General features: G+C 39.8%; 1 protein-coding gene across 3 annotated transcripts in view; it reads left to right on the top strand.

The window, feature by feature from the left end:
- Positions 1-15,564, top strand: part of FAM171A1 (family with sequence similarity 171 member A1) — a 90,399-nt gene extending 74,835 nt beyond the window's left edge. For all 3 annotated transcript variants that reach the window (XM_040591867.1, XM_040591866.1, XM_040591865.1), the window contains 3 exons: positions 8,152-8,268; positions 10,702-10,816; positions 11,478-15,564. In XM_040591867.1, coding sequence (XP_040447801.1) covers positions 8,152-8,268; positions 10,702-10,816; positions 11,478-13,179 — 1,934 coding nt within the window. In that variant the 3' untranslated portion in view covers positions 13,180-15,564. The remainder of the gene's footprint in view (positions 1-8,151; positions 8,269-10,701; positions 10,817-11,477) is intronic.
- Positions 15,565-16,089: the final 525 nt, after the last annotated feature.

The raw sequence follows: 16,089 nt of genomic DNA, 5'->3' as shown, positions 1-16,089 counted from the left end.
AAATATACCAGTAACTAGCGACGGTGGTCCAGCAAGCATAACTAAGCTTTCACTTTTGAAATGCAATTGTTAACCAGTAATTATGTATGGAAGTAATTTTCTTTAATAGTCTCTTCTGTTCTGGCATTCTGGAAGGAACTGCTAAGGGGACCAAAGCAATGCAAGCAGTTCTCAGTGTGCCCTGTCTTCTGCCCAGACGTAATTAAAATTATTAAATAATGAAAACTGGCATGTTTTTTTTTAAACACTTGATAGGTGATGTAGGAGTAGAGATGGCAAAGACTACACAGCTTCTCAGACACGAGTAACAAATTGAACCATTAGACTTCCTTGCAAAAATCTTCAAGGTATGATGTTAAAAGCCTTTCCCTTAGAGTACACCAAGTAACGGTGGTGCTGCTAGAACAGTAGCAGGATTTAGCCCTGGAAGACTTGTGTAGCAAATTCTGTAAGAGTGGAAGAATAATGAAGGTATGAGCTCAGAGCAAGGACGTTTATTTTTTGATGTTGCCTAGCAACTCCAAAACCAAAATTGTAATATTAACTTAAATGCTACAAATTTTTAAACCCGTGTGTATTGGGGGAGGGGGAGGAGGAGAGTAATCTCTATCAATATTCAAGAAGGAATTTTTCAGCTTCCACTGTTAGTGCCTTCAGCATTTTAGAACATGAACAAAAGTAAAACCAATAAACCCATCCTTTTGTAGTAAAACTTCCTGTGCTGATACAGATTAGAGGTGATTTTTGTTTAGAAGAAGTAATCTGATAAGCAGCTTTCAGCAAGTAGAATGAAAAGCTACAATTTATGTATGTCAGAACATGCTTTAGGAAGTTATTTTCACAAACTTGCCCTTGATTAACTCTACGTTATAACATTGCCATTTGAAGTGTCTAAATCAATTACTTCTAGGAACACTGTTAGTATGCTTTGAATATCATTTGCTGTCTCACACTCTACCTGTTAACAACCTGCCTCATTCCTTTTGACACATATATCTCCATTTAACTGTGAATCTCTGCCTAAGACATCATAAACATCACAGAAGAAATCCATGCTGAAAGAAAAGCACTTCTTAGTAAGGAATATTTATTTAAAACATCTATACTATTAAGTATTACAGTTAAAAGTATCTTTCTTTCCAAAATTCTTTTGTCCAGGGTAGATAATCTTCTGAATAAAAATAAATTATATAATGGGATTATGCTTAATTTGCTTTCTGGCTAATTAAATCCTCTTATTTGTCAAACCTATTGGATGGAAATAATTCATGCTGTAAATAGCACAATTTTAGTTCCCTACTTGAGTGGGATTGGATGATCCCATCACCAGATACAAGAAACAAAACAAAAAGCAACCAGTATTTGATCAATGGAAGAGTTTCCTACCAAAAGTTCACATGTAAAAGTAATTTATGGAAAAAAAGCACCATCACTACCGTATATTTAAACACTGACAATATTTTGACTTCATGACTGTCCTTAGGGGAAGCTGCTGACTACAGCACAGTCCTCTGGCAGTCATTTACCAGAACTGTTTTGATCAGTGATAGGAAGAATACACAATCAAAGTCCTCAGGAGTCACTGCAGCAGTAATGATCTGGGAGGCTCTGAAATGGTCAGCTTGGAAAGTTAAACCTGAAGTAAGCAGTGTTGTACATCCTCCCAGTGAGCAGAGTTCTGTGCTGGAGTGCCATCATGCAAACTCCCCTCACAGCCAGCACACAAGAGGGGGATTTGTCTCCTTTTTTCTTGACTTTAATAGGAGTCATATGCGTGTCTCTAGAGCAGATGGCCTGGTGTGGCAGTCCTGCCTGCACGAAGCGCGGTCCTGCCTCACGTAGGCCAGTAGGAAGTTTGCCGTTTGCTTGGGCTGGAGCAGCATGGGATTGTCAGCGTGCATGGTCTCACACATGGAAGCCAGAGAAGCATACAATTCCCTGGATTTCACTGCAGATTAATTTAAAATAATAAGGTCTAGCTGTAAAATATGGAAGTAATGTCTTATTCAGAGGCATCGTGCATCTAGACTACAAAAACAGATCCATTTGTGCTGCCTGGATCCAGCAAGCTGTCACATGGAGTAGTTAGTGTCTTTAAAGACAATAGGACATCTCTTTTTTGGGCAGACTGGCTGTACGTGTAGCAACATAATTGTGCAGGGAGATAGTTGAATAGCTGTTCTGTAATGGCTTTTCTGCAGTAGCTGCCCATCTGGACACTCTCCTTGATGAAAGTGCCATTTTTCAGTCTGATTTAGAAGTAAACTAAATTAAATTACAAAAAGACATTTTTAGTGCGGCATGTGTGTTGAAACGGAGATTTAATGTGCAAACCTTTTGCTGTTAAATTTACTTACGATAACACGTTCTTGCCCCCATTGGCAAGTACTAAAAGCTGCCCAAGATAAATAAGCATGTTCATCAAAATCAAACTTACTGCGAAGTATTAAGATGCTTCTCTCTAGCAGAATTTATTTCTTCTGCTCTGCTGAAATCTTCAACCGATATTCGGGTATTGTTGCAACCAGATGTAGCTCAGCTGTCTTTTATCTGATTGGTTTTTGATTTGTATTTCTTTTAATGTACTTTCACTTTTGCATTCTTTGTAGTATTAATGATGTTAGTTCTCTTACCTTGCTTCCATACACAAATGAGGCTGGGTAGCTGCTTTATAAGCTTTTAAAGAAGAAATTTGTTAAATGACACCATTTATTCCAAAAAGTCAGTAACACTAAATATAATTCTGGTGAGGAAAGAGTTAAGAAACATCTTGGTTCTCCTCCTGCCATTAGTTTGAGCCAGGAGACAGCTCCCCTGACTTGAATCCTGGATCAGCATGTTGGCTCCGCTGAGTAGTAATAGAGGAAAAAGAGGAAGAAAAATGTAAAAATGATCTATAAGCAAGAATGTCTCTATATATAGAAGCTTTCCGTGAAGCATCAGACACTCTTTAAGAATTAATGGCAAATTGGCCCAAATCATGCAGTGCTTACAAACTGTACTGAACTTGCTGTTTCTACTCCGAAGATGCATTGACAAGTTTTCTTTGGAGCTACACAATCAGTCTTGAACAAAAATGATCAGTTCCATTACATGCAGTTATGTGTACTGCTTTTTATTTATAATCCTATATTTCTTGTTAACAGTTACTGCACATCATGTACAAAACTGAATAAGCAGTGAAGCTAGTTGTTTGTGCTGAGTTGGGCGGGGAGGAAGTAGATGTTATGGGATATTGGGAGAGTAACAAATTAAATTACCATAACACAGCCATGCAGGGGGTAAGACCTCTCTTCCCTCCTAAGTCCTTCTGCTTAGTTCTCCTGCAGTTGTAATCCTGCCTACACAGGGGGAAAAAATTAATACTGCTTGCTCTTACTCCATTTGCAGGGTAGGAATGGACAGAAAAATGGAAGTTCTTTACTCACTGCCCCTCACTCTCCTCCCTTGCTTACAGGAACAAGTATGTGAGGATGCAGAGAGTAACTAGCTGCATTTTTAGAACAGGAAAACATCTTGTTTACTGCTGCAAGGAAGAATCTGGGATGGGATAGGGACTTCATTCTTAAGGCTGCATAGCAATGAACTCTTGCTAACTCAAGGCAGCTTGAAACACTAGGAGCATAGCCAGTAAGTACAATGCAGTTGGGTTTTGCTCCATAGAAGGTCCGACCATTAGTCGTTACAGCAAGGCATTGCATGTAGGGATCTACAAGAACACTGCTTGGCATTTAATGATAGTTGAAAAGCACCAGGATATTAGAACCTATAAAGGATGTAATATAAGAGATACCTGGAAATGCCCCAGTGGATTTGCAGCATACTGAAGGCACATCAGTTCCCTTCAGTAATACTGTCTTGGCTTTCAACTATTTGATCACACAAGAAATGATACAGGACTTCATGTTTCAACTGTTTCTGCTCAAACCTGTTCTGCCATTGCTGTTCTGAAGGACTGAGTTCTTTATTCTATTCATCCCACCATGCAGGAGGGTGCTCTGTTTCATTAGTGGACTATTGGTAAGAGGTGGTAGCATTATAAGAGGTGGGTTTATCACCAAAGTGTTGGACTATGAAAGTATTTAAAAAGGTTGTGTACCCATTGTTCCCAGGAACCTGCACTTGGTGTTGTCCTGATGAAGGAACTTGGGACAGTGTCATTTCAAAAGTAATTCTTTTCTGGCTGTCTTCACATCCTAGTGTGTAGGGTATGGTCAAGGAAAGCTTTGTCACTCTTCTTTAAAGATGACCAATATTGAGTATATCTGTTACATTTTTGAAAGTCTTACCTGTCCATAACAAAGTGAGGGAATTCCATTTTTCCCTAGTGTTAGACAGACCAATACATTTCCTCGATTATATCCAGTGATTAGCAGAAACAGGTGACTTAAACGAGCAGAAGGCAATGATGAAACCTGACTGACCTTATGCAGTAGATGCTATTGTCTGCTTCCGTTGCAAATACCGGGATTCCTTTCATTGCTAAAATATGAGCAATCTGAGCTGTTGGTTGTTTGGCAGGATGGCAGCTGAGCTCTGCTCCCAGCAATGAGTGCAGCTTCTGTTAGCTTCTTGATCACTGCATTATGCAAGCACAGTGTTACTGGGCAAAAGGCTTTTAAAGAGACATTAGGAGGATGGTGTTCATCAGAATGCAGTGTGATGTGAATAAGGCAAGCTGGACGAAAGTTCCCCCTAGTGAGGGAATCAATAATAGCTTCTGCTTAAGGAGGTAGCTATAAAAATAGACTACAAAGATAATGAACTTTGCTTAATTATGTACGTATGCGTTCTGCTTGTGTGTGTATTTAGCAGGCTTAGAGGTAGTAAGAGAAGCATGGGAAGCATGATGAATTCATCACCCAGGTCCTTCCATTCTTTTTTTTTAAATCAGCACTTTTATATCTTTTCTAGTCTTAACATTTTGTTTCACATAGTTGCATTCTTGTTATCTGAACCTTGCAGAAAAAAAAATGACAAAGTTTAAGCTTACAGGAGTTGTCTTACCAAATGGCATTTTAGGCACAAGACAGAAGCAGTTTTTGACTCTATGGGCTATTTTTCATCTTGTGGTTCAGAGCTATTAGTATGACATCCTCCCCAAAAGTGCACGGGTAGAAAATCTGAAGGGATACTGGCCGTCTTAGTGGAAAAAGTGAATCTACTTCTCCTAGTTTTTCCAGAAACTTCACACATAACTGTGGACAATTCCATTCTATTATTCCTGATAAAGTTTCCCTAAAAGAGGTAAACTAATGGCTACATCAAGTTGTTCTGATACGACAGTTATGGATGCCATATGTGCAAATCTGTGCATACAGATTGTGGTCCTCTTGGTAGTGTGAATCAAAATTACTTGTCTTGTGTGACCTTCTTTAGGGTAGCAATAGTTGATATTTCATATACAGACTGGAAATTATACTTGGAAAACTGAAAATTACATCAGTGCGGTGGTTTGACCCTGGCTGAATGCCAGGTGCCCACCAAAACCACTCTGTTGCTCCCCTCTTCAGCCAGACAGGGGAGAGAAAATACAACAAAAAGCTTGTGGGTCGAGATAAGGACAGGGAGATCACTCAGCAGTTACTGTCATGGGCAAAGCAGACTCAACTAGGGAAAAATTAGTTCAATTTACTACCATTTGTATCAGAAAAACACTTTTCCCCCACCCCTCCCTTCTTCCCAGGCTTAACTTAATTCCTGATTTCTCTGCCTCCTCCCCCCAGGTGGTGCAGGGGAAGGAGGAATGGGGGTTACAGTCAGTTCATCACACAGTGTCTCTGCTGCTCCTTCCTCCTCACACTCTTCCCCCTGCTTCAGTGTGGGGTCCCTCCCATGGGAGACAGTTCTCCATGAACTTCTCCAATGTGAGTCCTTCCTGTGGACTGCAGTTCTTCACGAACTGCTCCAGCGTGGGTCCTCTGCAGGGTCACAAGTCCTGCCAGCAAACCTGCTCCAGCACAGGCTTCCCAGGGGTCACAGCCTCCTCCTCCACATCTACCTGCTCCAGCGTGGGGTCCACATGCTGCAGGTGGGTGTCTGCTCCACCATGGACCTCCCTGGGCTGAGGGGCACAGCCCGCCTCACCATGGGCTTCGCCAGGGGCTGCAGGGGAATCTCTGCTCCAGCACCTGGAGCTCCTCCTGCCTCCTTCTGCACTGACCTGGGTGTCTGCAGGGTGGTTGCTCTCACAGTCTCAACTTCTTTCTCTTGCTGGTGCAGATTTTTTTTTTCCTTAAAAGGTATCCCAGAGGTGCTACCACTGTCACTGATTAACTCGGCCTTGGCCGGTGGCGTGTCCATCCTGGAGCCAGCTGGCATTGGCTCCATCGGACATGTGGGAAGCTTCTGGCATCTTCTCACAGAAGCCACCCCTGTAGCCCCCCACTATCAAACCCTTGTCATGCAAACCCACTACAGTCAGTAATTCCTTTCCCTTGTTGCCCGCAAATTCAGTTTGGTTGCAAATACAGCCACTATCTGGCAACAATAGTCACCTAGATCTAGAAATCCTCTCAAACATGTATTTTTCTAAATGTTTCACTATATTGAGATGGGTTTATGATTAGCCAAAGCTGGTGGACTTCAACGGTGTACTTAGACAGGAAAAATCAGTCGTAGAGAGGAAATAAAGAAAGAAAGCTGTTCTCATCTGTACAGGCTTTGCGCAGATGGACAATCTAAGGAACACAGAGGAAATCATCAAGATCTGAATGGTATTTAAAAAACAAAACAGCGACGGCATCTCTTCTGTGTGTTGTACACACAGCTGAGTGTTCGGGTGGCTGTCGTCCACAAATGCTCATGCTTAGTCCTGAGTGATGCCTGGGGAAAAGCACCATTTCGGGAATTACATGTAGGAGACTATTTAAAAGGAATCACAAGTACAAAATTCAGCTTGCCTTTGAAGTAGGAATTTGAAGCTTAGCGAAGGAAATAGAGCATTCTGTCCCCTTTTGCACAGAAATACAGAGCTGCGCTACAGAAGTGCAGAGGGGTTTATGCCTTCTTTGTACACAGATCAGCTGTACTGGTAGCAGCCACCAAAGCATGTGAAGAACCTCCATAGCGAGTGAATGCCTTCTGTTATGGCACCCGCTGGAGATGCCAAGTTAGGGCTGCAGCTCTGGGAAACGCTGCTTGGTGCTGGGATGGCTTCCCCGTGGCCGTGCTCAGTGACTAGGCCAGCAATTCTGTGTTTCATTCAAGAAGAATGAATACGGGAGCAGTTTGCAAGCCATACTGGACATCTGATATATCAGAAACAAAGGTGTATTTTTTCTTTTACAACCCCAGAATCAGAGGTCTTAACGAATTACACAAGGCTTACAGCTGATCCATTTGTAAAGGTTTTTCGTAGCCCAGTTCTTGCAACAAAATTTGTCTTCTGAAAGTAGAACAGTTCTCAACTAGTGCAGATTGTCAATCTGGACTACTTAAAAAGAACTTAAATACATTGTTTTAAAATTGTCAATCTTATTAATTTTGAATGATCATTTGATAATTCTAAAAAAATATTACATTTCCTTTGAGAAACACATTTTAAAAAATGATCATCTATTACTAAACAGTGTTCCTGGATGCGTACATATTCTGAATGGCTGATGTTGCTGAATCAAAGTGATGGTGCAGCTTAATTCTATGTTTATTGGCAGTAACGTTCATAAACTTGTTTTCTTTATAGGAAAAATAATATTTTGAGGAAGTATTTTCTTCAGTCTTCTAGAGGTTGACAGCCAGAACTGATCAAAAGGTGGTGTGCAGAGCTCACATGTGGTCTGGGAGATGTGACATCTCTTGAAATACAGCTTTCAAGTGGGCTGTCTGCATATAATCAGCTTCGGGAATATCCTTCTTCAAAAAGGGGGAATCTAATATGACAATAAGTAATTTCTTTTAACCCTTTTTGTAATGGTTTTATTTAATCTTAAATAGGTTTTGTGTACAAAGCTTCTGAGAAGGCCACAGGGATGGCTGCCTGTGGGAGCTCTCGAATGCCAGTGACAAAAAGGCATGATCTCCCATTTCACAGCAATGCACACAACCCCTACAGCACATTGATAGGCTTTGTTACTGCTCCCTTTCCCACTCGTTTGCAGAGGAAGGTGCACATATACCTGTAACACCTTCCCACACCCTTTACATTTACAGGGACATGGCTGAAGAGTAGTTTGGGCCTTGTACAACAAGAAGGAAATCAGTTGACTTGGACTTACATTGCACCTCAGCTGGGCTACTGGGTTGCAGCTATGTCACCTACTATCCCAGGTAAGATGGAATTTAATTTTAGTGATGTTCGCAGCACAGAGTAATTATTCATTCATATATAATGTTTATATTTTTCAGAATGACCTCATCTGAGATGCTACAGCTTGATCAATAATGGATTATTAGAAAACAGAAATCTGAAAGTAAAGGGCTAAAATCTTTCGGGGCTTGTGGGGGGCAACTCTTGTGCTCAAAATCTGAGTCATTTCAATGGGAGACTTTTTAAAGTGTACCTGTTTTGATGCATTTATTTCACCACTTCTTGGTAGAGCCATTGCTAGAAAACGAGGAGACCCATAATATCAATGTGTTGGTGTTCCAGCAGGTAGAAAAATACGCGCTGTGAAGTTTCTGTAAAGAAACTCCCCAAAGAGATGGATTCACCCAAGGCCAATGTCACCCTGGGTTAGACATTTACTAATGGATTGATTAATTGCAACTTTTTTTTTTCCTTTACTCTGAAGATGCCCATTTTGCCCTGACTATATACTTTGCATCATCTTGATGACTGATCAATTTATACCATGAATAACTTGGCATAGAAGTTCTAGGAAGCGTATTAGCAGAGTGGTATTAGTAGATGAGCTGACTAGTTGCCATCTGCAAGCCTCTTGGCATAACTGTAGAAAATGGCTTTGAACTAGGCATTATATGTACTTCTGTGCCTGTGGGGGTTATCAGTGTCGCAGCTTGCTCTTCCTTGTTTCTGTCTGTGGCTGCCTCTGATTTCTTAGTATTAGTTCTTCGACCACCAATAATCAGAGATATCTCTGTGTATAGACAAGCCAATCAATCAAACAAAAAAAAGCTCCTCTTACAGCTTTTCTTTATTAGGTTTTCTGGATGAAAACCAAATACAGTAGAAATGAAAACATTCTTGCCTTGGCTGTGTAGGCTAAATAAACTATAGCTAACCAAGAAAACAAACTCTAACTTGAGGACTGTTTTTAAAGTCTGCTTGTATATGCCATGAAGTTGTTTCATGATATGCAGGCTTTTTATTTGAGTTTTTATTAACTGAAACTGCTGGAATATTCAGTTGACTCATTGATGAACAGAGTTCAGAGGCAGGTGCAGATCTGAATAAGCTATCATATTGAATTTAATGGAATTTTACAAAATAATGGTACTTTAAGAAAAAGCGACTGCTCTGAGCCAGACATTTCACAGTTCAGCTCTGTTCCAGGCTGCAAGGAAGTAATGAAACTGGACCTGTAACTCCGAGGTTAGGAGGCCTGTAACTCAACAGGAGAAGGCTTATTTGTCCTTGCAGCTTTAACTAACTTAACCAGCAGAATTTCTACTTGTATTTTACTTCTCATTCTTTCTGAGGGATAGATCTGGGTTCCTAAAACTTTGTTACAATGAGAACAATGTTTTCATGAAAATTCAAGTGATTTATCTTTTCTTCTTTTTGCTTAATGTCCTGAAGCAACAGTATCAATCGGTTCTGTAAAGGTAGTGGTGGGACACAATGTATAAATACTTACATTTCCCAAATGCAATATAGTTTATGTTACTTTTAATGAGTTTAATGACTTTTTGCTTATTTCATCTCCTCATTGGATCTATTTGATTTCTTATCTAAAAAAATGGACAAAAATGAGCTTTGTATTCCTAGCAGTGGCTCTACAGACCACTCAATATCCAAAGATAAGGTTTTTACAAATCTCATGATCTAGAACCTTAATGTTGGCCAAGTTTGCTGTCCTTCACAGTGCCTGCATGTTACTCTCAGCTGGTGCTGTACCTCCTTGCCTGAAGATGAAAATTTGGGCCTTTATTTCAAAATCACGACAAGGATTTTACAAATGAACAGGGTTACACACGCATAATTGTGAAGGGATACTGTCCACATGTGTGCATCATTTGTATGTTAGAACATTTAGTAAGCATTATTGAAACCTGGAGCTAAAACACTGTTTCACTAGTAGCCTGTTTTTTAAAGCAGCTGAAGATCTGCTTGGCTTGGCTCGATCTAGACTTCAGAGCACCAACACATCTTCCAATGAATACACTGTTTAGTGCAAAGCACCACAGATTTTGTTGAAGAGAAGTTGTTGGCCACAGTGCTGCTACATGTACAGTGCTGGAAGGTGCTGCGATGGCTTTTCTCCACTGCTGAGAGCTTTGGTGCACTGTTAGCATCAGGACCTGGAAGGCAGCATTCACTGATGCATGCTCCCATTGAAACTAACTATATGATAAATGATCTATTTAGCCTTGCGGTCATGAAAACCAGCACATGCTTTCTCCACAACTTGCTCCCTTCTCCAGAGATGGTCTGCTCAATAGACACCAGGGCTATGAGCAGTGGTGTTGCTCGCTTAGCACCCTGATAACAAGGGAAGATGTCCCTCTCTTTGTTTAAGTGTCGTTCCTCTTCTGTTTGCAGGTTATTACAGGTCTAAATTCTCTTTTCTGGCCTTCCAGGTCCCGTTGTAACACACGACATTACCAGCTATCACACCATGTTTCTTTTGGCAATTTTAGGAGGGATGGCTCTCATACTTCTAGTCTTGCTGTGTCTGCTTTTATATTATTGCAGGTAAGATTCACCATCCTGGCTACATAGTTCATGTTGGCAATAAAAGGGGTTTTGCGCTCATGATATTAAAAGCTTTTGTATTGAAACACGTTTAATTTGGGGGGTGGGGGGAAGAAGCAAGCAATCACTTGAAGAAGAAAGAAACAGTGAGAAAAAATGTCATACGTTCCTAGTTATGTACAGCGTATATAATCACTCATTTGGTAGGATGGTAGTTGAATGAATCACACGCACCTGTACCTGTGTTTTCTTTGTAAGATGTTCCTAAAACCTCCTATCAAACATGGGCATAGGTCCAAGATCTCTGTCATTGTACCTGTTAAGCATTTGCAAGTGATCTTTCTATTAGTCTTATATTAAAACGTGTGTTAAACTTCTATCAGCAAGTGTATATTAATGAGTGATTTTGTATTTGCCTCCTCCAGACATTTGCTCCAATTTGTAATTGGTGCTTGAGATATTTCCCAGTTGACATTATTTATTCTTTAATTTTATCTTTGCTGCTGGGATAAGCTTTTAATTGTTAGGTTACGTAATAAAAGCTCAATTCCCCTAATACTAATCACTGTTTTGAAATCTCCCATTAAGACACACTTGCTGCTCTTGTTTCTGTGTACAACAGTCATAAATGTGTAACTTCTTTTGTTACCGGCTTTTCTAGAAGAAAATGTTTAAGACCACGTCAACATCATAAGAAACTGCAACTTTCAACAGCGCTGGACACTTCTAAGAAGGATCAAGCAACCTCAATGTCCCATATAAATTTAATATTTTCACGTCGTGAGTCAGAATTCCCTGGCGGGTTGTCCGTTGCTAGCAATGGACACCCTGAAAACTCAGGTGCAAAGGAATTAATCAGTGCTGTCCACATGGAGATGGTATCACCTAGTGGAGAAGCGGATATGCATACACCTATGCTCAAACACTCATTCAGTACTTCACAGGAGTTTAGCTCCCGTGAGGAGCTGCTTTCTGAGAAGGAGAAAGACAAGAGCAGAATTTCCTTGGATGACCTGACTCCCAGTGGGTCTCTAAGAAAAGACTACCATAAATCAGCAGATAGTTTTCCTTTAAAGACAAGAAAATCTACAGAAACAGCTGAAGGCTATGAGTCCCCTATCAAAGACGAATATAGGAGAAGTTATAATGCTATGCTGTCTCAGCCTTTATTTGAAAAGCAAGAGAGAGAAATTCAAGTATCTATGAACCATATTGCTACTGGAAGCAAATACAATATTCAGGAACAAATATACCCCACACCTTCTGCCCCTGAAAAAGAACTGCTGGACTGCAGACCTGCTGATTGTATGATGTCTCGTTCCGTTGATCATCTTGAAAGACCTACATCTTTCCCTCGACCAGGTCAGTTAATCTGCTGCAATTCTGTTGACCAAGTCAATGACAGTGTTTACAGAAAAGTTTTGCCTGCGCTGGTCATCCCAGGTCATTACATGAAATTGCCAGGAGAACACCCTTTTGTTAGCCAGCCACTGGTTGTCCCAGCTGACCAGCAGATTGATGTAGAAAGACTTCAGGCTGAGCTTCCTAACCCTCACGCACGGCTTTTTCCGCACCCCCCGCAGCAGCTGCAACCCCAGCAGTTAGCATCCCAAGCAATATCTCAGCAGCATTTGCAAGATGCAGGTGCAGCTGAGTGGAGTCAACAAAATGCTTCCATGTCTGAATCTATTTCCATTCCTGCCTCACTTAATGATGCATCCCTGGCTCAAATGAATAGCGAAGTGCAGCTTCTTACAGAAAAGGCTTTGATGGAATTAGGAGGCGGGAAGCCATTGCCTCATCCTCGAGCATGGTTTGTTTCTCTAGATGGACGTTCAAATGCTCATGTTAGACATTCGTACATCGATCTCCAAAGAGCTGGTAGGAATGGGAGTAACGATGCCAGTTTGGACTCTGGTGTTGACATGAATGAGCCAAAATCTGCCCGAAAGGGAAGAGGAGATCATCTGTCTGCGCCACAGAGTCACCCACCAGTGCAAGAGCACCAGCAGAGAGAGCGGAAGGTTTCAGATAGCACAGCTTACACACAACTTGTGTACTTGGATGATATGGACCAAAGCGGCAGTGAGTGTGGAACAGCAGTTTGTAGCCCTGAGGACAATGCTCTACGATGCCTACTAGAAGGCACTAGTAAGAGAAGTGGTGTGCAGTTGCCCAGCCTGCAGGAGGAAACAAGAACTGTGGATACCAAACCAGAGCCATTAACTAGTCCTGAACACAGAACATCAGTTCAAGATGAGGAGGAGGAGGAGGAGGAGGAGGAAGATGACCAAGGTGAAGATAAGAAGAGTCCTTGGCAGAAACGAGAGGAAAGACCACTAATGACTTTCAATCTGAAGTGAGCTATTGTGAAAATCCACCATTCAGTGGAGTATAAAATTGCCAAATATTCTTTCTGTGGAAGTGCTTGATTTTTTTTCTTCTTTTTTTTGTTGTGGAGAGAAAAGAGAAAAACAAACTGTGGTGAGCAACATTTGAAAGAACTTTTAAATGCATTACTGTGTAAATGTTAGAAAAGAATTAAAATCATTCCTCTGATTTAACAGCTGCCTCCGGTGAGATAGCTGAACAAAGAGTGTGATTGTTATTCCATATACTTGATATTGGTCATCCAGGATGTTGAAAATACTGACAAATTGTTTTGGTTAGTTTATGACCTCAATCTCCTTATGAATGGGAGCTGGTAAAGCTTTTGTTTTGTAGGCCAATTTTATGTTGATAATGCTACTGAAAGTATCTTAAAAACAAGAGTTTGACACATGGTGTCCAATATTGTGCATTATCTCAATGAAAGGCTATGCATTGCTGCTTTTAGTAATATTTTGCTTATACTATGCTTTTCTTAATTTTACAAGTTGGTTGTAAACATTTTATGTCCTTTATTATAAACTACTCAGCAATTTATTTTAATGAAAAACTGCAGGAAACTTGAGTAGCATCCCTTAGCATTGAAGCCTTTTTATGAAACCAAACTGAACTTTGTGTCGACTAAGATTCCTCTAATTCTGGTCCCATTTACTCAAAGTGCCTTTTTTACAGTAACAATGAACAGTCCCTTCTTTTGCTAACTCCTTTTAATTGACCCTACTTGGGATTTTATAAACTTCTGAACTTCTACCTTTTATTTTAAGCTGCATGCCAAGAGTTCCATTTTGTGCTGAGCATTTCTCATTTCAATACAGTGTATTCTGTAGCTATCATGTATATTGTGGATTCTGTTTAGCCAGGATAGACTTAGAAGACATTTTAAAGGGCCCAGAGTAGCCAAGAAGATAGTTTCATTGACTGTATATATTGTTAGTTTCCTCTGGAATCATAAGAGCTAATCATGCTCATATAAAGTGAACTATAGACCGAGCAAGTGGACTGAATGTGTCTAGAAAAATTTTGAAAAAAAAAAATAATAATAATGTACTATCCAAAAGTGCCAGAATGACTCTTCTGTGCTTTCTCCATGCAGAGCTGCTTGGTTATCCAAAAATTATAATTGAAAATAAACTGCAAAAAATATCTTTGTGGATTTTTTCCTCTGTTGGTGGTTATCACATTATGTTATTTAATAAGAAAAATACTTTGGTTTCACTTTTGCTGTGCATATTTATGCTTGTGTGACTTACTTATGCAGTCCTCATGAAATTCAGTCAATACTGAAATTTAGATTCCTTTTCAGAAAAGCATCCTCCCTATCTTGATACAAATGTAGCTGTTTACTTAAGTGTCACTGAAGACTTTGGAAATGAAATCCTGGTATCACAAAAATTCTTTATGGAGTCATGCTTGCTGTGGGACCAGTTTTCTTCCTGAGATTTCTCCAGGCACTCACACTTCTTGCACACTTCTCACTTCTTCATGAATTCAAAGAATGGAAAGTATGTGACTTCCACTCTTGTGGAATCCTTCCTATAACATTGTTTATCATGTTTCATTGAATTATTTTTACACAGCATTAGCAGCAGTCATGCTTAAAAAATTATTATGTAGTCTCTAAAGTGATTACAGAAAGCGTTACATAGTTCCTATTTGATTTTTAATAATAAGCCTTGACTTGGATTCATTGCTCTTTTTTTCAGTAGATTTCAAGGTTTTCTTAGGAGGCCAATGTTGTAATTTCTGTCTTACTGAATGTCTTACCTGGGAGTCTAGGCTTGAGCCAGGAACTGAATCCCAGTTTCTTAGTTCCCAGGCCAGTGCTCCTCTCCATCCACAAAGCCACAACCTCTGTTTTGTTTCGATTCATGTTTGGAAGTGGTATGTGTTGTGAAAGAAATCTAAAATAATATTTGTGGAGTGCACTGAATATTAAAGTTACTGTATTAGCAGTAAGTTATGTTGTACTCATCACATGCATTCCAGGTCCTTTCCTGTTCTGTTTGGAAATTTTGCTGCTGACCACAGGTGAACTGGCTCTGGGGTCTGGGTTACTTATTCTCGGTCAGTGCAAGGTCACTGAACAGAAAAATACTACTTTAAAGGAATAGTATTTATCAGATGTCAGTAAGTTCTGGTAATACAGTGTGACTTACTAATCAGAATGCTGCATCAAGTAAACATTCTGGTTAAAACTTCCGCATACTAGAATTATTGTGTTATTTAATTTTCAGATTTCTGTTGTCTTAAATGTGTCAGTTTTACTTACATTCTTTTTCAGATTCCTTTGCAAAGTTTCCATCATTATTATCTTGTAAAGTGAGATTGTTACTATTAAATTGCAGTGGTTTGTTTCTTTACTTGTGTTGGTTTTATGTTCAAAACACATAGTTTGATGGTTTGGTAATTTGTGGTCCTAATAGAGCAAATATATTTGAACAAACGCAATGTGGGCATTGTACAAATCTTTTTTAAAATAGCATTTTTTAAATTGCTGTAATATCACCAGCCATATAATAGTTTGATTTTGCAGAATATATAGTTTATGAAATGCAATTCTTAGTGTATCCAACACATCTAAGCCACATAGATCAGATGATGGGTTGATATTAGAATGTGTCCATTGTAAAGACTTTGCTTAATATTACAGTCCAGTGACAAATTCTGTGTTTTAATTTTCAAAAACATACTGAGGAAGATGCTTTGATAAAATATAAATAAATGTTGTTGCTTATATTTTGCAGTTGCGCAGAGAAGCAAGTACCGATAAAGCTTCTAAAATAGAGAACAAACTATAAGTTGAATAGGTCTTGGCATCAGCAGCTTCAAGTGATCTTAGCCATGTGGAGGATAACCTAGAAAAGCAGTTGTTTTCTTGGGTTTTG

This window comes from Falco naumanni, chromosome 4, assembly GCF_017639655.2.
Source record: "Falco naumanni isolate bFalNau1 chromosome 4, bFalNau1.pat, whole genome shotgun sequence".
NCBI lineage: Eukaryota > Metazoa > Chordata > Aves > Falconiformes > Falconidae > Falco > Falco naumanni.
Note: the sequence above shows the minus strand (reverse complement) of the source record. Positions and strands in the feature narration are given on the sequence as shown.